This window comes from Xiphophorus maculatus, chromosome 9, assembly GCF_002775205.1.
Source record: "Xiphophorus maculatus strain JP 163 A chromosome 9, X_maculatus-5.0-male, whole genome shotgun sequence".
Taxonomy (NCBI): domain Eukaryota; kingdom Metazoa; phylum Chordata; class Actinopteri; order Cyprinodontiformes; family Poeciliidae; genus Xiphophorus; species Xiphophorus maculatus.
Window position 1 is genome coordinate 28,103,363 of NC_036451.1, and position 24,876 is coordinate 28,128,238.

At 40.1% G+C, this 24,876-nt stretch overlaps 1 protein-coding gene across 4 annotated transcripts in view; it reads right to left on the bottom strand.

Moving 5' to 3' along the window:
* naaladl2 (N-acetylated alpha-linked acidic dipeptidase like 2) overlaps positions 1-24,876 on the bottom strand; it is a 399,262-nt gene that overhangs the window by 80,119 nt on the left and 294,267 nt on the right. For all 4 annotated transcript variants that reach the window (XR_002753301.1, XM_023339997.1, XM_023339998.1 and 1 more), the window contains one exon: positions 20,888-21,040. Coding sequence is in view for 3 of the 4 variants with exons in the window: in XM_023339997.1 (XP_023195765.1) it covers positions 20,888-21,040 (153 nt within the window). In the remaining variant the exon portion in view is untranslated. The remainder of the gene's footprint in view (positions 1-20,887; positions 21,041-24,876) is intronic.

Genomic DNA, 24,876 nt, shown 5'->3' on the forward strand with positions numbered 1-24,876 from the left:
TAACAATCTGTGTGAGGTTAGACATTTCAGTAGTAAGTGAGACAATAAAACACAGCTCTGTACTAAATCTCCTGAGAGGCAAAACACAAACTTTACTGGAGGATATTTCTGGGCCCTGTGCTCCGATATTTAGAAATATATAGTCATGTGGCACCTCATTAGAAACCTGGGAAAATTATTAGCATTTCAACTACAAACATCAACCTCCACTTGATTGTTTTTAATGAGTGAGTGAAAACATTGAGAAGTTACTTCTATATTCAACCTGAGTGTTAAAACATAGTTGAAGTAACATTACTGTGACTAAATCAGTAGCAGTATGTGCATCAAACCATCTATGCTTGCGTAATACAACTCTTCCCGTGACCTTTACCATTCAGTGCCTGTCTCTCATAGATATTGTGGAAATTAAGACCAACACTCAGCGCAATCTGAGGTTTTGCATTATCGAGGCTCTCTTCAAATGACAGGGTGATAATAGCTTAGAATGGAGCTTTACAGTAATCACAGAGGCAATCACTGTATCCATCATTACAGTGATTGCAAGGTAAAGTTTAAAAATACTGCGGACATTACAATTAGTCGTCCTCAATGGGTACTTGCACATTCTTGATTGGCTGACATTGACATTTAATGCTGCATTAGCAACAGTTGAGGAAGGCTTCAAATTTCGGGTGATGAGCTGTGTTTCTGGAAAGGTCTGTATGGGTCCATTCAGCTGATATGGAAGAAACTGTGATGAATCAAAAGTAGGAAAATTAGGCATTTATGATGGAAGACAGCCTAATTTATCAGTGGACATATTTAGATTAGAACAGAGTCTGCTGCCACCAAGAGGAGGAACTCACTGCACTTTGTGGTGGGTTTGTTTCAGCCTTTCAGTTTGCTGAATAGAGTTTTTAGCCACATTTTGCTGAATAGGTTGTCTATGAATTTACTTAAACAAAGCAGACATGTCTGTCTTCTCAGACACAGTCATGGTTTTTAATATGGACAAGAAGTTAGTTGCCCAGGGTGGCATTAGAATGGGTTGCCTGGTTCCTTACACAACCAGCAACTTTTAATAAAATATTGTATTATTAAGTTTCTACCATTAGTTACTCACTAAATAACTAACTAACAGTTAGGTACTGAGATAATGTAGATATTGAATTAACGCTCACTATTTAAGGGGATCTTAAACTACATGAAGTCGAAGAGAGTCAGTGGGGAGAAAATATTTGGGTTTCCTCCCAGGTCTTGTTAACTCTACTTCTGCTTATCTGAATTCAGTGGTAAACAGGTGGCAAATGTAAGGAGAAAGGGACAAAAAAAAAAAAAAAGATTTAATATATATAGGTAAACTCCTATGATTTTACACCCTGTCATACTGTTGTCATTGTCATGTACAAGACGACCCAATCGATTCCTCAAACAATATACACTGCCAACTTTATTTAGCTGAACCCCTGCAGCTAAGTCTGTCCGGTTGTTGTTATTAATCACTGAGTATCTATGAAACATAAGAGAATGCTTCTATCCCCTGCACTGCAATCCTGTTCCTGGCACACTTAATCTTTCTGGCAGTTATTTGATTATACCTTGGGGCACAAAAAAGTAAGAGAGAAACAGAGAGTATAAAAAAAGGTGAATTAAAATTTGACAGTGGGGAGAAAACGATGGAGAAAGAGGAGATGAAGAGTTGGGAACGCTCAGATAAAGAACGACAGTAACATTGCGTGGATCAATAGGGTTTGGGTTCCAAACATTTTGTTTCCTTCCTCTCATCTTCCAGTCTTGGTCTCTTTAATACACATTTTATTTTCTCATTCTGTCTGTCTCCAGTATCAAATGTTTACATCGGGGTGGTCCTCAGTGACAAACTGAAGCAGTTTGTTCTGCTGTTACAGAATCCCAGTGGCCAAAGCAAGCTAGGAGAAATCAGAGCTGGGTCCCATTACCATTTTAATTAAGGCCATTGTACAAATGAAAGCGGTGTCATTAGTGAGCCAGAGTATTTGGACTTGAGTGGGTGGAAAACAGAAGACCTCACAGTTGGTCGTTATGTACCACTCTATGAGCTCCACTCTAATATTCACCACAGGACATCCACAAGCTCATGCAATATTCGCATGAAGTCCATTCACCATTACACATACACATGGTCCTGAATGCTCAAGAACGAAATTTATATAGATGCACAAGACAACATTCGTATAATACTCTCATGGAATGGATCACCATTAAAGACCAAGGTAACAGAGCCATAGTGCTGTTGATTTAACAGTTAGTTCAGCATTAAATCATTGGGTATAAAGTGATACAATGATATGTAGAATAGAGCAATTTTTTTTCAACTCCTGTTTATCTTTTACAACATTTCTAAAATGCATGTTTCTCTGAAGAGGACCTCAAGACCCTTCTTTTAGAAAAATACTTTCTCAAGAGTTTCTTCCACTCTCTTATCAAAGAAGAAGGACAAAGATCTCCTTAGCAAAAAGCCTTTTGGACTGAAGTGGAACAAAACATGACACCAGAATAAACCACAAGCACATATCAGAGAACACAACTTCAAATCTATTTATCTTTCCTTCGGCACACATTTATATCTGTATATTGTCCATCCTGGTATCTTGGTTGCAGCTGAATGTGTAAGTGTGGGTATATGTCTCTGTACATTCCTTTTAAATGAGTCTCAGCCCTCACAGGATCCACCAGCGTATCGAATTAGATGCATGTTGGCCTGTCAGGATGTGTTAGGGCTGCGTGACAAGCCAGCACACACAGACTGCGCTGGCACTCAGACGTTTTGCATACACTCAGTCATGTATGCTTTAATTACACTGTCTGCTAACTGGTGGTGGAGCGCAGCAGCTGAAGGACACTGACAATAACCAACTCCCTCACCCTACATAATAGGACATACACCTAAACAATGTAAAATATGTGGAAAAAATAAACTGCAAACAATTTCTGGGCCCTAGAATTCCATTAAACATTCATGAAAACATATATCAATACTTAAAGCAGACACCGATGTGAAAAGAGTCAATGACATGTTCCCAGAACCTGACCGAAGAGTAGAGGAGACCGGACATTTGCTGTTACTGGTCTTAGTCTGTGGAATAACTTACCCTTTAAACATTAGATCTGCACAGTCTGGAACACTTCAAATCATTCTTTGGCATTTACATAAGACATTGTCATTTACCTGCCCTGTCTGTTTAATTTATTTAAATTTATTTTTATGTGTTTTTATAAATACTGTATGTTGGTGCAGTTATTATTTGTTTTTAAATAAAATTGACATTGACTAGATGCAATTTTCTGAGCTTTCTTAGACAGATACATTTCTCCAAATTGGCATTATGAAATGATTTGCATTATACAGCATTATAACAACAGTTAAACCAGACGGTCTGTAACTCAATCTGTCTACTGGATTGTACTGGAATGACTGGGACTACTTGATATGAACTCGAGCTTCTATAGGGTCTAGAGATGGCACTTGTTGTGCTTTGGCACCTGAGCTGAAGCAAATGTAAAGGGACAAATAATCTGCAGCTATCGATGCCATCAGGGGCAACATTAAAAAATATCTCAACTCTCAACTTTGCCCAGTTAACAACATTTCACATGGATCTGTGACTGTATCATTTCCATCAGTTTTTAATTTTTTATTTTTATTTTCTCTGAACACTAAATAGTGTCAGATGCCTTGGAATCTGGGATTACTGTTCTTTATCCATCTAACCACATTGGAGTATGTAAGTCCAGAATGTATAGATGAATTTAGGAAAATGTTATTTCGAGTCATTTATATTTAGCAAAACAGCCATAAAAAGAGTTAACTGAAGGGAAGTTATGCCTTTCCTCATAAGTTAATTGTAGTGTCCTTGTTATGGTATAATATTTTCTTTAATCTTTATTTTGCATCTCAACTTAGTTACTAAGCTTCCCCCAATAAGTCTGTAATAGAAAGATCAGAGAAACAGATAAGGCAGGTGATTCAAAGCTGCCAAATGATAATTTCCACTGTTAACCTGTGTTTCCATTTATGTTTTAGCTCAACGGATAAGCAAACTTAATGGAACATGCATCAATATTTCCTAAATTCCAGATCTATCTACTTATCGCCTTATAATCTCTGGACTAAAGTAGCTTCAATAATGCCAGAAAATGATAAATCTCTAGGCTAAAAAGAGAAATATGAAGCAAGGAAGCAGATGTTACCATAAAGACCCTGCTGCAATTGTTATTTTTGTAGATATTGGTGCTAGCGCTAGCTAGCCTGTCATCCTGTAAACACCTCCCAGGGGGCGATATTGTGATTTTCTGAAATGATTTCCCTAGTTCAATAAAACAAAGGCTCAGTAAGGACATGATATGGAATTAAACTGGTTCAGTGGGAAGATTAGTCTTCTCGTGATCTGTGCCGTTGGTAGAGGTCCTTAACCCCAACCTGCCTCCAGATCTGCTTATCGCTGTAAGAATGTGGGAACGTTTGTGAATGTGATTGGGAAACCGTGGCTCCAGTGTGACCACTATAAATTTAGTCCATTTACAATACATCAAGAAATAATTTATCTTCCATCCCCACATTCCAGAGTGTGTGGGAGTGTGATCTGAAACAAATTGGTGCTCTGCTGGTAACACTACCAAATCCTGTAATCCAGCCCATTGAACTGAACAGCTGTTTAGGGTATTTTTTTTTGTACAATTATGTGTGAAACAGGTAAAGTTCTCCTCAAGAAATTAGTAAAAAAGAAAAAAAAAAAACAGGAAGAGGAAGAGAACAGCACATGTGAGGGGTGTAGATTAACCATAGAAAGAGGATACATACAGGCGTAGTCCACATGCAGCCGGATCTTTTTCAGAACTATTTTCCATAAAATAATCTTGTCCAAGAAAACTGTTCAGCCACACAAACCCCAAATCCACCAAATGAGTGTTGTTTTAAACATGCCAAACCCATAGGGGGCAGTGCAGGGCAAAGCCATAACCTAGCAGCCATCACAGTCTTTCAAAACAATCACGACTTCCTGTTAGAAGTTAAACATGGTGGCAATGTGACGGCTCTGACGTCACAGTGCAGACTGTCATGTTTACCTCCAAATCTCGGGTTCCAATATTCACACGCAAATGCAAAAATGGAGAATTCAAAAATCTTTAATTTGGCTAGAGTGTTCAATGATAATAAACAATGTTTCAGTGCTGTATTTTAGTGCTATTAAATGGAAGTTAGTTGTGGATGAAAGGCCAAAACATATAAAAATGTGTTTAGTTTATCAGATAGCCAGCTACATGTGAATAAAACCACAGATAGAGAAAGCAGCCAGTAGTGATGATGACTAATGACTGAGCAGTCAACTGAAAAATAATCCTATAAAAGAGTTTATACTTTTTTAAAAACAGATTAAGATTTATTTGCTCTCACACCAAGAAAGTGTCAGGTGAAGCACAATCAGAAACAAAGTAGGGTAATATGTTTTAATTCTGCCAGATAGTTCTCTGAAAAGCTCACAAAAACCTCTCTGCACTGGTTTATGTAAGCCTGTTGAACTCTTGAGAAACTACCCTTAGCTGAAGTCTAGTGGTCTGTTCTGTCTCAACAGGTCACTCTGATCTAGGTAGTGCTAGCTAATGGTGGCTAACTGGTGGCACACGCCATTTTTAATCTCTACATTACATCCTTAGTAACTAAGCTGTATAGAAAGGCTTAAGAAGAAATTACTAAGTACCAAACAAAAGGCCAAACAGCCAAAGGAAGGAGAGATGAACTTACAGAAACACAGAAAATGAGCTGTAAGGTAGAAACAGACGTTTGGAGAAACAATGGAACTTCTTTTCATTCTGCCAGACATTAAAGAGGAATGATATTAAATTACAAGTGTGAACTGTCCTTTATTTGTTTTTCTTTGCAATGCCTCAGATTTGGAACCATTTTGTGTATATGAACTGCTGTCTGACACTGGAGGGTCTTACAATGGGCTTTTGACAGCATTAGAGGTGTTAGACTGAGCCCATTATGGAAGTTGCCATCTTTTCACTTGATCCTCCTCTGAGTCGTCCTTCTGGAAAGTTCTATAAAATTAAATGTGGCTCCCTAAAATCCTTTTCCAGTAAGCAACCCGGCTCGTCATCTTCACCAACGGATAAGTTATGTGACCATGGCCACGTTCCAGAACGCTGACACCAGACGTAAAACATGTCCTTAACAATCCACTAGCCTGATCTGTAGTTTTATTATTTACTTTATTTACTTTGAGCTTCTTTTTTACCATTTGCATCAAAAGACTGTTTTTAAAATGTACTTTTTCTCTTCCCCTCTCTTTAGATGGACTGTCTAAATTCCTTTATATACTTATCTTTGCACAAAGGTTTTGATTTTCATCTAACAAGTTCTTAAACTTAAACTTAAAGTTCAGAGTTCAGCAATAACACATCAGGAGCTTTAAACAGATGAGAAGAAAGACTTAGCATCACATGCTATTCCTACACACTGAGATCTGGACTAATCTGACTGGATTAAACTCTGATCAGAGTGCACACTGCATGTTTGCATAACTTAAGGTAAGTAGTTTTTTTTTTTTTCAATTTACATTTACAAATTCTATGTAAACATATTCCTTACCACCTACAAAGTGTCTGATTATATGGCTGATGAATACGATCTCAGTAACTCAACAGCCAAACATCCATTAAAGCAGCAGGAGAAGAACAAGTGATCTGCCAAACTTCTGAGTTTACAAGAAAAAGGGCAGAGATTGTACACAAGGTGAATTTGGTCTTCAGTTCCACTAATGTAATAAATCATTTTACAACCCATTACATTTCTAAATTCGGATAAGGCTTTTTATCTGCAAGTGAACCAGGGCAATGATCATTCTTTGAGACACTCTAGAGACCACCAAGAGACTTTGATTGAAGAACTGTTTAAACAGGCTCTAGTCAGACATCAACAGCAGAACTCCAAAAGGTTGTCTTAATTTCAGCTCCTGAATGTCAGGATCGGTGTTTTGTTTTGTTTTGTTTTGTTTTTTGTGGAAGCCTGCTGCTTCCCACTTCCTCCACCAGATGCCGCCTAGGAGCAGAGCCCCTGGAGAGGCGTGGGGTCGAACCCGGGGACACACCTGTGGCGCATTGTCTGACTGAGGCTGGGAGTATTTAAGAAGCGGCGAGCGACACTTCCTTGCCTGAGTGTTTGTTTACCTCGGTAACAAATCGTTCCTGAGTAGGCCCTCTGAGCATTTCCCAAGATAATCGCCTCCTGTGTTTTTTTCCCTGTTGTCAGGTTTACCTGGATTCCTCCGGAGGTTTCCGAGAGGAGAGTTCTGTGGGTCGTTGGTCCCGGACTCCGACCAGCCGTCAGTTCGCTCCTCCGCTCAGTCTGACTTACCTGTCCGCCCTCCAACGGTTCGCTGCCTCTCCACGCCGCCCCTGGGTCCGTTGTTGCTCCAAAGGAAACATCCATCCGCTCCTAGTAAGCCTTTCCCTGCGTCAACATACATATTCATCCACCTTCCTGGATTCGTTTATTCTAACAGCTTCTCCTCGTTGACAGTGGCTGAACTGGTTGCCCCTTCCAGACTCCTGCTCCGTGTTTTCTCCCCAACCCTATTCCCTCTTGTCAATAAACTCCATTATTGTTTTGCACACGCGTCTCCTGATTGTGTTTGTGCATGTGGGTTCGTAAACTGGAACCAAACATGACAGAACACTCAGGCCTACAGTCTACCCCTGCAGACGCAATTAGGAGAGCCTTGGCTGAACAACAATCTCTCATTCAGTCTCATGACGCAGCCCTGCGAGAGCTAGGTAGCCGGCAAGCAGAAACTAACCGCCGGTTAGCCGAAATATCCAATTTCCTCCAGGGATCTGCCCAACCGGACCCGAGCGCACCGCCAGCGGCAGCTCAAGCTCCGGATCCATCTAGCCACGCCACGTTTTCGGAGGTACGACCGCCAGCACCTGAGAAATTCTGTGGTGAGGTGAGGAAGTGTAAAGGCTTTATTTTACAATGTGGAATCATTTTCAACCACTCACCTCAGAGTTTTCGCCATGATAATGCCAAAATAGCTTATATGTTATCCTTGCTAACTGGACGTGCTCTGGAGTGGGCTGAGGCTAGGTTTCCCTCCCCCACCAATTTTGGGTGCACATTTTCTGAGTTTGTGAAGGAATTTAAGCAGGTTTTTTGTCGTGACACCGACAAGACTTCAGTTTCCCGAGAGCTGTGGACTCTCAAGCAGGGTCAAAGAACAGTTTCTGAGTTCGCTATTGACTTTAGAATTAAAGCTGCAGCATCTGGTTGGGACGCAGCTGCGCTAAAGAGCGCTTATTTCCACGCTCTGAGTGAGCAGGTAAAGGATGAACTAGCCACTTTAGATGAACCAGAGACTTTAGAAGATTTCATTAAACTCACCATAAAGATAGATAACCGCATCAGATCACGTGCTAAAGAACGAAACCGTCGTGACTCACCTTTTAGATCTCATTTTCAGAACCTACCTGCTATTTCTCCTGTATCCCCTGCATCAACACCTCTTCCCGAGCCTGAACCCATGCAGCTGGGGCGAACTCACTTAACCCCGGAGGAGAGACGTAGGAGGTTACATTCACGTCTTTGCCTGTACTGTGGTGAGTCTGGCCACTTCATTGCCAACTGTCAAGTCCGTTTAAACCCCCAGATCCGACAGTAACGACGAGGAGACTGTTGGAGCCAACACCCACAACCCAATCTCGTCTCATCCTACCGGCAACTCTCATAAATAATCACTTGTCACTTCCCCTGTCAGCACTTATCGACTCGGGCTGCGAACAAAACCTAATCGACTCGACTCTGGCCAAGCAGATGTCCATTGAGGTAGAACCACTGCCGGTTCCCCTCCGTGTTGCTGCCCTTAACGGTAAAGCATTACCTCATATCACACACAAAACCAAGCCAGTCTGTCTTGTCGTTTCAGGTAACCATACTGAATCAATATCCTTTTTTGTGTTCAGTGCTGCCAGTTCTCCCATTGTTCTAGGATTTAACTGGTTATCTGCCCATAACCCTCACATTAACTGGGTTAAAGCTCACATAGAGTCCTGGTGGTCCAACTGTCATGCTACTTGCCTCCGTTCAGCTATTCCCTCGAACTCCCCAACTAAGGATCCTTCTGAGAGTGAACCCCCCGACCTTTCCTCAGTACCCGTTGAATACCATGATCTGGCGCCTGTATTTAATAAAGATAACGCCCTGTCACTTCCACCTCATCGTCCATACGACTGCGCCATCGACCTTCTGCCTGGCGCCCCACTACCCAACAGTCGTCTGTACAATATCTCCCGGCCCGAACGCCAAACCATGGAGAAGTACATTAATGATTCCCTAGCAGCAGGTATCATTCGAACATCCACCTCACCCCTAGGGGCTGGATTTTTCTTTGTTGGGAAAAAAGATGGCTCGCTACGGCCATGCATTGATTACAGAGGATTGAACCAAATACCTGTTAAAAACAAGTACCCGCTACCACTCCTCTCTTCAGCCTTCGAACCTGTTCAGGGAGCGACCATTTTCACCAAACTAGACCTAAGAAATGCCTACCACCTCCTTCGAGTTCGCGAAGGGGATGAATGGAAGACTGCTTTTAAAACACCTATGGGTCACTATGAGTATTTAGTCATGCCCGTCGGCCTGTCAAATGCTCCCGCCTTCTTCCAAGCATTAGTGAATGACGTGTTAAGAGACTTTATTAATGATTTTGTATTTGTCTATCTGGATGATATCCTGATTTATTCCAGCTCCCTGAAGGAACACAAGCGGCACGTCCGACATGTTCTCCAGTGCCTCCTAGAGAACCGGCTTTATGTCAAAGCCGAAAAGTGTGAGTTTCATCAACCCTCAGTCACCTTCCTCGGCTATGTGCTTGAGGGCGGACAGGTGAGACCGTCGGGGGATAAGATAAAAGCAGTATTGGAGTGGCCCAAACCTGAAACCCGGAAGCAACTGCAAAGATTTCTAGGGTTCGCCAATTTCTATCGCCGCTTTATACGCGACTACAGCCGGACGGCTGCTCCATTGACGGCACTTACATCCACCAAGACGACGTTTACCTGGACGCCCGAGGCAGAGGATGCTTTTGCACGTTTGAAGTCATTGTTTGCTAATGCACCCATCCTCATCCAGCCAGACCCTACCAAGCAGTTTATTTTGGAGGTCGATGCATCAGACTCTGGAGTAGGAGCCGTCCTGTCCCAAATTTCTTCGCAAGATCACAACACTCACCCTTGTGCCTTTTTCTCCCGCAGACTGTCCCCGGCTGAACGAAACTATGACGTGGGAGATCGGGAGTTGTTGGCGATAAAGCTCGCCTTGGAGGAGTGGCGTCATTGGCTGGAGGGAGCTGAACATCCTGTAGTTGTCTGGACTGACCATAAGAATCTTTCATACCTGCAATCCGCTAAACAGAACAACCCCCGACAGTCCCGCTGGTCAGTATTCTTTTCCCGGTTTAATCTGTCCATTTCCTACCGCCCAGGATCTAAAAACGTCAAGCCGGATGCCCTCTCCAGACTCTACACGCCTGATGATTCTGATGAGGGTCCAGCACCCTTGTTGCCCCCTAGCTGCACCGTAGGGGTGGTGACATGGGAAATAGAGGATATAATCTGTCAGGCTCAACGCCTGGAACCCCCACCCGAGTCTTGTCCCCTAGGGAGAATCTATGTCCCCACCTCCGTCCGACCCTGCTTCCTACGGTGGATACACTCATCCAAATTCTCCGGACACCCAGGTATGAGCCGCACAGTCGGGTTAATTAATCGAAGGTTTTGGTGGGACTCTGTTCACAAGGATGTGAAGGAGTTTGTTCTCGCCTGCCCCGTCTGTTCGAGAAACAAGTCATCTCACCAGCCTCCCGCAGGGTTGTTACAGCCCCTTCCCATTCCCAAGAGACCCTGGTCGCACATTGCCATAGACTTCGTTACTGGACTACCCCCGTCTAAAGGTATGACCACCATTTTTACTGTCATTGACCGCTTTTCGAAAGCCTGCCATCTCATTCCTCTCCGCAAGCTTCCCACCTCTGCTCAGACCACCCAGTTATTGATTAAGCATGTCTTCAAGCTGCATGGCATGCCTCAAGAGATCCTGTCTGATCGGGGCCCCCAGTTCACATCACAGGTTTGGAAACAGTTCTGTTCTGCATTGGGTGCCAAAACTGCTCTCTCTTCCGGTTATCATCCCCAGACCAACGGGCAAACCGAGAGGATGAACCAGGAGATGGAGGCTACCTTACGCTGCATCTCCTCCTCCAACCCCGAAGACTGGGCTCAGCATCTCCCTTGGGTCGAGTACGCCCACAATAGCCACATCTCTTCTGCTACAGGGTTGTCTCCGTTCGAGGTCTCCCTGGGGTACCAACCACCTTTATTATCCGTTGACGAGGGCGAGATTTCGGTAACCTCAGTTCAGCATCATATCCGCCGTTGCAATAAGATATGGAGGGAGACTGTAACCGCACTCAACCACACAGCCGCACGAAACAAACATCTGGCCGACCGCAGGAGGACGCCGGCTCCAGTCTATACAGCTGGTCAGAAGGTTTGGCTCTCCACTAAGGATATTCCCCTAAAATCATTGTCCAGGAAGTTGTCACCTAAATTTATTGGTCCGTTTGAGATTTTGTCGGTTGTCAGTCCGACGGCTCTACGACTTCGTCTGCCCCCCTCCTTACGTATTCACGCCACCTTCCATGTCTCCCAGGTCAAACCGGTCCGGTCGAGCCCCCTTTGCCCTCCGGCCGAACCCCCTCCTCCCGCCCGTGATGTTGACGGTCACCCGGCATACTCCGTCCGCCGGATTGTGGACTCCCGTCGGCGAGGTCGTGGGTTTCAGTACCTCATCGACTGGGAGGGCTACGGCCCGGAGGACCGTTCCTGGGTTCCCCGTTCTTTTATTCTTGACCCCTCTTTGATAAGGGACTACGCCGCCTCTCTGCTGTCCACCTCTTCTCGGCCGCCAGGGGGCGTCCGTTGAGGGGGGGGTACTGTCAGGATCGGTGTTTTGTTTTGTTTTGTTTTGTTTTTTGTGGAAGCCTGCTGCTTCCCACTTCCTCCACCAGATGCCGCCTAGGAGCAGAGCCCCTGGAGAGGCGTGGGGTCGAACCCGGGGACACACCTGTGGCGCATTGTCTGACTGAGGCTGGGAGTATTTAAGAAGCGGCGAGCGACACTTCCTTGCCTGAGTGTTTGTTTACCTCGGTAACAAATCGTTCCTGAGTAGGCCCTCTGAGCATTTCCCAAGATAATCGCCTCCTGTGTTTTTTTCCCTGTTGTCAGGTTTACCTGGATTCCTCCGGAGGTTTCCGAGAGGAGAGTTCTGTGGGTCGTTTGTCCCGGACTCCGACCAGCCGTCAGTTCGCTCCTCCGCTCAGTCTGACTTACCTGTCCGCCCTCCAACGGTTCGCTGCCTCTCCACGCCGCCCCTGGGTCCGTTGTTGCTCCAAAGGAAACATCCATCCGCTCCTAGTAAGCCTTTCCCTGCGTCAACATACATATTCATCCACCTTCCTGGATTCGTTTATTCTAACAGCTTCTCCTCGTTGACAGTGGCTGAACTGGTTGCCCCTTCCAGACTCCTGCTCCGTGTTTTCTCCCCAACCCTATTCCCTCTTGTCAATAAACTCCATTATTGTTTTGCACACGCGTCTCCTGATTGTGTTTGTGCATGTGGGTTCGTAAACTGGAACCAAACATGACACTGAACAGAATAACCTCATCAATAGAAACATTCCAAGAACTTAAAATAAAACTAATAGAAGAGATAGTGTTTCTTTTCCATTAAGAGATTTCAGTTTTCAAAAACAGCCTACTTAGTTATTGAAAGACTTTTGGTGTTTTTTGGACAGTCATTTTTTGCAGCATTTTTAATAAAATGCTTCACATCCAGTAAACACTGATGACCTTCCTCCCCTATAATATGAATTGAAGCAAACAGATCATCCAACAGTTTATCAGTTTTGCTGAGTCAGCCAATGCAAATTGTGCTTTATAAACTGTTCATGAGAAAATGTAGATGACTTCCCAATAAACTGATCTGATCATGGCGTTTCTTTGAAATGAATATTTAAAAATCACCATAGGAGGATAAATACTAGGGCGCTCATAAGTAAGTAAACAGGAAGTGGAATATTAAATACACTCAGGAATTCAGATTCTACTTTGGTGGTTGACTCATAATGAATGCTGCAGGGGAGAAAGCAAAAGGGACAGAACCAGGCAGCACCATCCAAGTGGTTCTGATGTGTCCCTGTGTGGGCAGAACAAGTGCTAAAAGTCCCCCAACATCACCAGTTCTGCTTAGTTTTATTTATCTAGCAAGGCATTATAAATAAAATTCATATCAGGGTACTTGAGAAGACAAACAGGTTAAATTCATATCCAAATTTCATTTAAAATCAATCCTGAACATTACAGTACAAACAAGTTTTACACTCAGATGTAAGCACATTCAAATTTAAGTACTTCTATTAAGAATTTCTTTCTTTATGATTATAGTACAATAAAATCCAGTTCTGGCAGTTATATGTTGATATAGATACGTTGTATGTTATTGCTTACATCTGGAATTTTCATGCATACATTGAACACCAGAGGGCAAAAAGACAACTTGCCAACCATAGTCACGCTTTGGCAGTAGAACAATTTGTTCCTCCAATGAAACCTGGAGATGTATTTCTTATTAATTTAGTGCAATGAGCCACAGCAAATGGAATATAACGCAGAAAATCGTTAAAGAACAACTCAAAACTACTTGTATTCTTTTTTATGGCTCTCAGTGTCTGCTATGCTAAACACGGACTCGCTGCCATAGCAGCTGACTGACAACAGCTCCACTAGTGTATCAGGATTCAATAAAAAATACGTAAAATATTTCAAACACAAAGAACAGAATAGAATCATTGGCTTTGGAGCCATTCCTACTTGTGAATAGCATGTAGTTACAGTGGACTTACCATGCATAATTTAGTGTGTGGTCTGCTCTAGTGTGGTGTATTGACCACGTTTCACTCACTCTTCTGTGATGCTTCCTTCTCCAATATACTTTTCTAGTATTTTTCAGTTTCTCTTCTTGGTGGGTTGGCTCATGTGTGATTACCCTGACATTAGGAATACTCTTCATCTAGACTGGTGGAGACGTTGACCTATTTATTCCTTTGGCTTCTGTCTCTTTTATTGGCAGTCTTGGCATCTGTTTGTATTTCTAAGCTATTCTCTTTCTGAATTCACCCTTTTGGAGTTCATAAAGGGTGAATCACAGATTTATAAATATAAATATCTGTGTTTATGTGTGTGCGTTTGGTTTATTTCTCCCAAATAAACCAAAAATATTTCAAAAGTAGGTGAACTGACCTCAGATAAGATGTGGAGTCAAGATGGGAAGTGTTTCTATGTATTTGTGTGTAGTTTATGCGAGTCCTCCTTGGTGTTCCCACCGTTAGTAGCTGTTAATAGTTGTTTTTGGCCTGACAGCAGAAGAGCTGGATGCAGCTGTAATATACTTCCATCGTTTCTCATCAGCTTCGGACTTCCAGAATGACTGGTAGCACAGTGAGGTATTCACTGCCACTAAACAAGACTCAATTTAGTGTGTTTTTACAGTCAAGACATGCTGCATGAGGAATGCCAAATGCCACTGTAAAATTGATGTAATAAAATGGTATATCAGCTAGAAGAAAAAAAAAACAACAACACACAAGATCAAGCCTCAATGGGTTCCAGTAGTACCTGTTAGATAAAACTGCTGTGACATTTGTGTGTCCTTTCAAAAAAACGCACTAAATCACATGTTTACTGGTGCATGTATAATGTTAGCTGCATCGCTCTTCCTGCACTGGGACTTCTGAATAAAAAATATGTCAGAGCAGTTCATTCATAATGCAGACTGCAACATATCTCTGCAAAAGGAACTTCTTAGAGATACACAGTTTTATAGTTGATAGATCAAACTAGATGAAATGTTAATTATTAAGGAAAATTACGACCACATTCTGAACCTCACTCACACAACAGTACAAAATCAAAGTGAATATGTGCTCTAGAAAAAAAAATTAAACATATTATAATAAAAGGCTTTTTAGCAATAGCAATCCTTTGACCCTTCACACAGATATTTTCAACTAGAAAATGGACTGAGCTTCATCATCACCATCATTTGTATTTTTTTCAACATCGTTGTGATCAATATGAAAAAACACATGCAAGACCCAAAACTACTTCTAGAAAAACAAATAAAGCTGCTAAGTGAACTGATCTGCATGCATAAGCAGCAGGTAAAAAAGAGGCACGTGTTTTATTCAGGAGTGGAAGTTTTAAACCAGGACAGTGAAAGGCCATCTGGCTGGAGCATTCCACCAATTAACCATTAGTACATGTGCCTTATTAGTTGAATTAAATAAACTTTTGTTCTGAAAGTTCTTTTTAGGAAGGTGGGGGGTTCTTTAATTGTTTAAGAGTTGGGTTGGAAGGAATTTGCACATCTTATCCTTCATTTTTATCCTTCTTCAATGTTGAACTCTTTTGGGAATTTGGGAATAATTATTAGTAAAACCTGCCAAAGGGTTTCCTATTCAGCCTTAACAGAGACAAGAGTCTGTCCCTAGAGTAAAGTACATGTTTGTGTAAAAAACATCTAAAGCAAAATGAAGTGATGATATAATGCGTTTGTGAATTAACTTGCATAGATTTTTAATCTTTTGTTGTACATTGGTACATTTTTGCCTCACGACCTTGTTTCTATGACTGCAGTTCAATAGCTGAATGAGCAGCTTGTTACATTGTTTTACCAGGTCAATATGCACTCCCTATCCTGGGTTCTCATAACAAACAAATGGCTTGTTAGAAACTCCCAGAGATCATTGTGACAAACAAACAGGTCCTTCAAATCTCCTGGAGGAAAAATATAACTGTGAATAACCCCACATTAAGCTCCTTATTTTATATCCCCTTTTTAGCACTTATTGGTTTTATTTTGTATGATATATGGTTGACTGGTTGACTTCCAGTTTTTGATTTGATGCCTTTATTTTGATAGGACAACTTCGTAACAACAACCTTAACAGAAGACAAGTTGCAACAACATCATTATCTTGTTATTAGCGACCCCCTTTATAGAGGCGCAAGGTATGTTTATTTTGTAAATAACTATATTTCTATTATTGATTGGTTGAAATTGTGGATTTGTTTTATTGTAAATGAATACTGGTGTAGTTTTTGAATAAGAGTATATATTTTAGTAGTGAACGTTAATTTTTGGTTCAAACGTTACGGTTGTAAGAGTGTGTTTTTGTAGCTCACACCGTCTTCTTTGTGTGTGTTTGTACATAGAGCTCTGACAGTGAAACTCAGGGTTTACTTCCAATAAACCTCACTGCTCATCAATAAAGCCACAATCTTTCATTCTGGAGGGTCTGCTACAATAACTTTAAGTCTCCTTTAAGTTTTTCAGTAGGGCTGGTAGCAGTCCTCGTCTGGTTCCTGTTAAATATTGAACTACACATGCTGAAAGTAAACATATGCAGGCATTCAGGGGTCTATACAGGGTTATAATTCTGTCATGTCATCTTGAAGACATCCCATAACTGAAGGATAGTAAGAGGGGCATGTTAGAAAATGTTAGAAAGCCAGACACACAGAAGATTCACTTTGGGGGAGTAGAAATGACCTGCTGCTGTCTCTAGGCTGCTAGCTTGGACTCAACACCATAGCACTGCTTCCAGAACCACCTGTCCCCAGCAGCTAACACAGACACTTCCTCTTTGATTATCATCACAATACGAAGTTAGATTCACGGCTTTCGTGTTTCACCTGTTGTCACTGAGCCTTGTAACAGACATACAACTTTTTCTGGTATGGGTTCTTCAAAGATGCAAAAGGTACGAGGCCAAAAGAATGCTGCCACCTTCGTCCCTACCTGTCTGGAGGAGCTGTCTCTATCTGTAGAGCGCGGCAGGAATAGCCTGTGGTATAAACACAGCACTTGCCAAAGTCAAGCTGAAGATCCCACTGACTTAATATTTCACTATCCCTACCTGAACCTGAAAGTTGCCCTGAAACATGTAGCTGCAAAGATGAGCTCTTGTCAGATATTCCTCTCACACCTCAGTGCCCTGCCTGAGTTTTTCCCTCCAGAGCCCCAAAGCCAATGCATCTGCCTGATGACACATGTCAGAAATGACACCCACGTTGCACCGACGGGAGAGAATTTTACTTCCAGATTTCTGCACGCAGAGGTGAGAACACACAGACTGAAGGACATTTTTGAGAATTTGCACGCAATCCCAATGAGGAAGAAATAGTTGCACATCTGGCCTCATAATGCCATTACTTCATAGTCATTTTTAAAACATGTTTTTGTGCACAACTGAATTGAATTTAACAAACTAACCCTATAAGGTATCAATAAGACGTAGTAGTATTTTTTCACGATGGCTCAACCAACAACTTTGTGCAACAAACTTTAGTTGCTAGAGGTGCATAATCACATCACGAAGGAGAGCACTTTGACGAAATGAGAAACAGATGTTAAATACGGAACAAACACTGTTCAGTGAACCACATTTCATTTCTGAACACTTCAGAGCTGCTACTGTACACAACATCTGGAACTCTCACAACACATTACAGACTCAACAACTTTGTTTGCTCAGCATATGAGGATGAATGGATGCAATTACAGATGCGGCAGATTATGTATTGTAATCTGTATTATCACCATAGAACACAGAGCCCTAAAAGATGCTCATATGGTTAAAGTCACATCAATGTGCTTTGAGAAATGATCTTACTTTGTACATACACTGTTTTCAGATGTTGAGTACAGACATCTCTGTTGTTTCAATATGCATGGTTCAATGTAAACTTTATTATTCCACTAAGGGAAATTTAAGTGGCCCCACATTGCACATCTCATAAAGATATACAATGTGAAACAAATTACAGAACAGGCAATAGCTATAACACAATCTGGACATAGCAAAAATACCAAGGAATAAAATAACAAGGATAACCCTTGTGACACAATAATACCTAATGTATTCATTTTACATTTTTGATTTAATCTTAATGTCTCTAATACTCTTTTAAATATATTTTTGTACACTTCATAACAATATATTTTTATGAAGTATACTTTAAATTATGATTAAATATATTATTAAAATTAGACTATGGAAAATCTTTGTAAAATTATGCTGTATTTGTACAAATGTATATCTTAAAAGCAATTTTTTAAAATATGTTGCTTATATATATACAGTATACTGTACATATAAACAATATGTATTATTTTCAAATAGATTTTGTATATAAATAAAACAAAACTCACAATGAAATTACTGTAACAGATGTAATGTTACATGTTTTCACCTTCAATCTCTTTCAAAATCGTTTAACAAAGTAATAACAAATAACTGTGTTCATGGCTGACAGCATCAAACAAACTTTAGTGACAGAGGTTCTACAGCAAAGCCTTTACTGGTCTTTAACATTAAATGTAGAAGGCATCTTCAGTTTTACATCTCTCCAAAATACTAAATACCTAATTTTTCAAAAGTATAACGCTTATGAATTTGAAATACGTTCAAAATACTATTTAAATGTAATTCTTATACTTAAGTCTTACTAATTAAAAGTACATAAAAAAGTCATATACTTACAGTGTACAAAGTATATTTGAAGTATTTCCATTTTAGCATGCAGCTGTACAATTGATTCACCTCAAATTGTGATTTTCTACAATTTATTTACAACTAAAATATATTAAGTACAAAATGTATATACAACTGTATATGTACAACATGAAAATATACATTGAGCTGAATATATATTTTGTACTTAAACAGCAGCATCTGATTTTATGTATTTGAGAAATTACATTAACTTTTATCAAATATGTATGTTACAAACCTCTTGATCAGGAGAACTTTGTCATGAACTGAAAATATGTAACACATAAAGCATCATCAACATGTCTGACTGCTCTGCTGTTTTTTTAAGCTCAAGTAAAACCTGAGATGTTTTTGCTCTTCGGGTTTTTTGTGAACTGGAAAAGCAAGATAAAATACAACATGAGAACTGCTTCACTGTGATGGTGGTCCCTCAAGCCCAAAATGCAGGAATAGAGAAATCAATGCTTTAACCAACCAAAACATTGTCAGAAGGTAAACAGCCAAGAAAAAAAACCTTGAATTTCTCCCCCAGCTTCCTCACTGATAATTCCTACAAATTCAGATATGAGGAAAATTGGATTCTTCCAATTTTTAACGATGTCAATGAGTTCAATTGCTGCTGATTTTATGGTAATCTTTGCCTACAGGAAGTTTTTTAACAGAACTTGTTTATGTATCAGACTATTAATTTGGGCTTTTAAATAAGCCTGGACTTTATCTTCGCTGCCTTTTGTTGTTTTAATGCTGATAGGAAGCCTTAGAGGAAGATAAACATCATGAAGATCTCTTACATTAATTAAGCTCCTAGTTACCGGTTGAACCAGGAGTTCCACATTTGAGTGGGCTGATATTTCTGGGGGAAAAAAAAATAAAAACATCTCTATTTTTCTAGCCCCAGGTAATGCAACACACATCCATATTGCATTCTTAATAGAAGCGAATATGGGCATGAATAATTTCTACTCTCTAAGATGCGTATTTGTTGCTCGCAGAGACAAGATCCAAATTGCATTGTGTCAAACTGGGTTTGTAAATGATTTTAAGATCTAAAATAGCACTATTAGTTTTACAAGCTGAGGATGGTGGTTGTCACATTCAATCCTGAAGAAGTTAGTTAACTACACTCTCAACATGTCTGTCTTTTGCTGCTGCTCTGAAATTAAACACACGTTTTTCCCTGAAAACTATTGAATTGACCATGCACATGCACTGACAAAGCTTTTGTCAGACTGGTTCCAATGAAAGATGTGCAACTGTGATTGAAATCTGCATGTTCTTCCATTAGCAATGGCACCTAAAGAGTCAATTTTGAAGCCTTTTACTTGGTTATGAACATGCACTGACAAACATTTTGTATTTTCAGTGAAACTGCAGTATCAGTGAGTGCGACTTAAAAGGTCATGTTGGACTGATATGAAAGCAACAGTGAAACTTAGAGAAGTCCTTCTCTCTGAATCATTAGAAATGTGTGCAAAACTCAGCACTCTGGTAATGTTGAAAAAAAACAACAACACATTTTTGCAAATGAGAAACACATTTAAAATCCCAATGAGAATATGTTTGTTTATGTGATGAGTCATTCAAAATCATGGTATGATGAATATAAACAAGACATATATATTCATAATTCAGTCATGGAGCCAGATCTCATCATCTATCAGCCAATCAGAGGAGACGTTGGCGTTTTATTCAGGCAATGGAGCAACAAGCCCCGTCTACTTGGAAATGGCTATGTATGCAGCGTTTTGGGGAATTTTACAGAAGAGTTATGGATTCAACACTTTCACATGACAAACTCAATATTTGACGAAGTGAGCAATGCTGTGAGGGCTCTGGTGGAGCTCCAAGGAGGACAGTGTGTCTACAAATAAGAGTGTTGCTGCTGTTTACGAACTGGTGTGATGTGAAAAAAAGTGTTTTGTATTTGCAACCTCAATAACCACATCACCCAATCACAAAAACCTTTTATCAAAAAATTTGAGATTTTTTGAAATTGGCTCTTTTCCACTGAACTAATTTATTTTCAGAATTCCAATTCGAGCAGTGCTCACCTTGGAAACAAACTCAGTTAGTGTTGGACATCACTTCACATAAGACGCAACATTTCCATTAATCTAGAAATGGCAGCACAAACTGAAAACAATCCAATTGGTCAATGAAACGTGAAGACAATAGACGCTTTAGGCCACACCTACCTCTGTGCTCTCTGCTTTGGTCTGCTCAAAGGCGAATTCCACGGTAGGAACAGCCAGCTCGTTGGCAAAGAAACTCACATCTCCAGGCAGCTGAAAGGAGCTCACGTTGGGCCCAGGACAGTTTCCTCCACGGATGCAACTCAGCAACTGTCTCTAGAAGTGTGAGAAAAAACACTGGAGAATCAACTTGATGGGGAAAATAAAACAGCTCCATGAAAGGAACCATAATGTGCAACGGTTATTTGTGCTGGATTATAATTCTTGACTGAACTGTGACATTGCAAGACCTGTAATAATTCAGATATTTATTCAGACTGGAGTTGGAGAGTGGGTTGTTTCTTTGCCATCTCTAGCAACAACAAACTGATAAAGAATCCTCCCTCTGACTGCTGTCGGTACCTACAGCTGACAGCTGAACAACAAAACACTAAGAGCCTACAGATCACAAAAGAGACTTTTAGTACATAGAATACATACAATAAAGAAAAGGTCAGTAGAGCTAGACTGGATTCTTTCTTTTCAAGCTTTCTTTGTCCAATTTGGAATGCATCACACAAAAGGAGCATTTTACACATTCTGACACTTCTGCAGAAAAACACAGATGACCCTGACAGAAGTACTTCAGTATTTCAGTTAACTTGGAACAAAACGAAAAAAAAAAAAAAATACTAAGGATAACTTAGCATTGTGATTAATAAGTGAGTGCTTCAGAAGCTTGTCGAAATGTTATTCCATGTCTGCCACTGAAGTTGTGACATTGATTACAATACAGGTCTTCAAGTTTGAAACATTTTGCAATCGTAGAACTTTTTTATTAAGTATTTTTTGCAACATAATTGCATTTGTTAAAAAAGGGACTGATTTAATGGGTCTTAAATGAAAATGTGTTCTCAATCAGTTTAATTAAATGTTAAATAAATAAAATAAAATATATTTTTTAATACCACTCCAATAGAAGTGGTTTTATACTGTATATTTCTGAAATGATTTGCCAGCCATTGTAGCTTTTAAACCTGAACTTTGAACTATCCAATATCAGGAATTTAATTAGCCTGTTTGTACATCTTTTTTTCAAATACATGCATCTACAAATAACCTTCATTAAACCAGTAGAATTTTCTTTCTAATGACCTGGACCCACTGCACATAGTCTAATTTTACTCCCATAGCAGTACCTAACTGCATCTTTTGTTCAGCAAAACCTTTGCATAATTCCACTAAAATTACAAATTAAAATTCTAACATATGCAGAGTTTTTTTGTCGTTATTTTTTCCCCCAAATTAGTCTCCATGATGTCATTGACGTGAGATAATAAGTTGTATAAAGGACTGCGCAAAACCCCCCCAAAACAAACAAAAAGAAATCAGCAAAAAACTGGAAATAAGCCTCAAGACCTGCTGTGTGAATGTTGCCTATAAAATGTCAGAGTTGTAAAAATCGGACCACAGAACGTTTTGACATGTACAAGAAAATCTGTAGCAGCCTGTCTGAACTGCCTGGCCAAACTGCATAAGCAGGGGTCAAATTAGACTGAAGTTGATGTGAATGGAGAATATTTTTCCCTAAAGATGCTTGTCTTCCTGTGCCATTGAAAGAGAAAGTAGAAACAATAGGTGAATGGATAAAATGGGTATATATTCTTCAGGACTGGTTTGTACAAAGTAAAAGTAAAATAGAATGATAGGCTTAAACAAAATGGTCGCCAGCAAAATGCTATAATAATGCAATGATATATGTAAGTACAGGTTTCCACCAAAGTTAACCTACAGTACAACCATATCAAACGAGAAGACTGAAGCTGCGTTTCCAATGGCCATAAAATTCAGCAAATTGTAATTACCAAAATAAATTTGCATAATGGAAACATGCCAATTTCCAAAAGAACTTACGTTTTGCTATAAAAAGTTTTTTGCATAAGGATGAGGTGTTTTAAAGCTGTAGTGAAATGAAGGTGTTTTTCAAAACTGCAATGGAAACACTTGTTTTCACATGAGTCACATGATGAGCAACATGATGTTTCTACTGGCAGAAAAGATTAAGAAGCTGACAGGAAGTGGTTGGAGTATGGCAGCAAGGCATGTTTTTAATGACTTATAGCCTGAACAAACTAACTCACGTGTAATTTTAATTATCTCTTATTTAATGAAAACACCACAATTGCAAAATTGTGAGGTTTTTTTTGCATTAGTTGAATATTTACAAAGTTTTGCACACATTTGGAATGGAAACGCAGCTTGATATTTGAGTCCCAGCCTTCAAACACCTAATGTGTTTTTAAAATGTATCATTTTTCTTGGATGCTTAAGATGTGCAATCAGAATAATCTCAAGAATTATCCCCCATATTTATTCCGTCATTGCACTGAATCTCCACATTACGTTAAAAGCTTAAGCAAAACCTTCTTGTCTTTAACAAGACATTGCAAATTGTTTGAAGACTCAGTACTAATCGGAATTTTTAACTACAAGTCTAAATCTAGCTAAACAGGAAGCAGTGCGTGGAGAATGTGGGACGTGGTGAGGGTAGTGTTGTGGCTAATTGCTGACTCCAAGCTTTTGTCACAGCACCGCTAACACGCAGCTTGTCAGCAGTACTGGATGCTTTCCGCTGTTGTTCTGTAATTGAAAGAGCAACACAGCTGCTGGAACAGAAATTGTTCAGACTACAGTGGGTAGCGGAAGCAAACAGACTGCAACAGTCAATCAACTGAAGGCTTATCTCTACTGTCCACGTCCTCTGAGCCCACCGCATGTCACAATGTCCTTTTGGCCCATTGCATTTAATTAGAGTTTCCTTTTATCAAGGTTTGTCAAAGGGGAGAGAGCTCTGGTGTCCAATCATTGTCGCCACGGTCACTGACACATTGTCAGCCTGTTGTAGTTTATCACTCCTAAAGGCTGCTGTTCTCTGGACATGAACAGCTGTGGTGACAAGCTCCCAGTCGAACAGAATGAGGGGCAATAAGTCATACCTGGAACCTCAGCACAGAGTAAAATTTCTCTTTAATACCAAACTTTTCCAATTAATTCCTCAACAAGACTGCAAGGATGAAGGGCCATTGGTGAGGGGGATTTCCAACTCTCTGTGGAAAAGTGGAGAGTAGATATGGATACTCTGCTAGTTTATGTGTCTTTAGTTTCAATGCAACTGATAAGAAATCTAAGCAGATCTCTGAACAATTAAAAACTGTCAAGATTCCCAATGCACCATTAGCCATCTCAGTTTAAATAGGAAATAATGTACAAGGCATCCGTAAAGTATTTCACATTTTGTTATGTTACATCCTTTTTACACATTGTATTAAACTAAAAATTCTACACACAAATGCCCCATTTTGACAATGAGGACATCTTTAGGAAATTTGATATCCCTAAAATAAAATCAATATATCTCAGAACTGCAAGTTGTATTTGATTGGTTCTGGTATCAACATAAAGGTAACACTCCAGTGAATAGACCAGAGGTCTAAAAATCCTACTGGTGAGAGCAAATATGGAACTCAAAAAGGTGAATAAGTGTTTTTTTATGACATTGTGTGATGTATAGAACACTATTTACTGTAACAAACTTCATTTAAGCACTGAAATTTTGGAAAGGTATTGGTTGAAATAAGTCCAGGTTAATTAAATGCTCTGACTAACTGAAAAGCTTTTAATGTCACAATAACACCCTCAGTTACACTGTAAACATCATCCTGAGAAGGAAAAAAATCATGGAACGTGCCTTACTGTCAGATTTGATAAGAAAACCTCTTTCATGCCGTGAAAAAACATATTTCCAAAGATACGCAATTCACCATGACACAAACATTACTTCAAATGCAAAACTTTGATTTAGAGCAGAAAAAGTTTTTTTTTTGTTTTTTTTTGTCTTGACCTAGTAGTAGATCTTGAGCAATGTCCAAAATAAATCGCAGAGCTCAGGATGATTGAGAATCTGCAGTATGATTGTAAATTTGCCGTGCACCAGTGGAATCCATTCAGCTTGA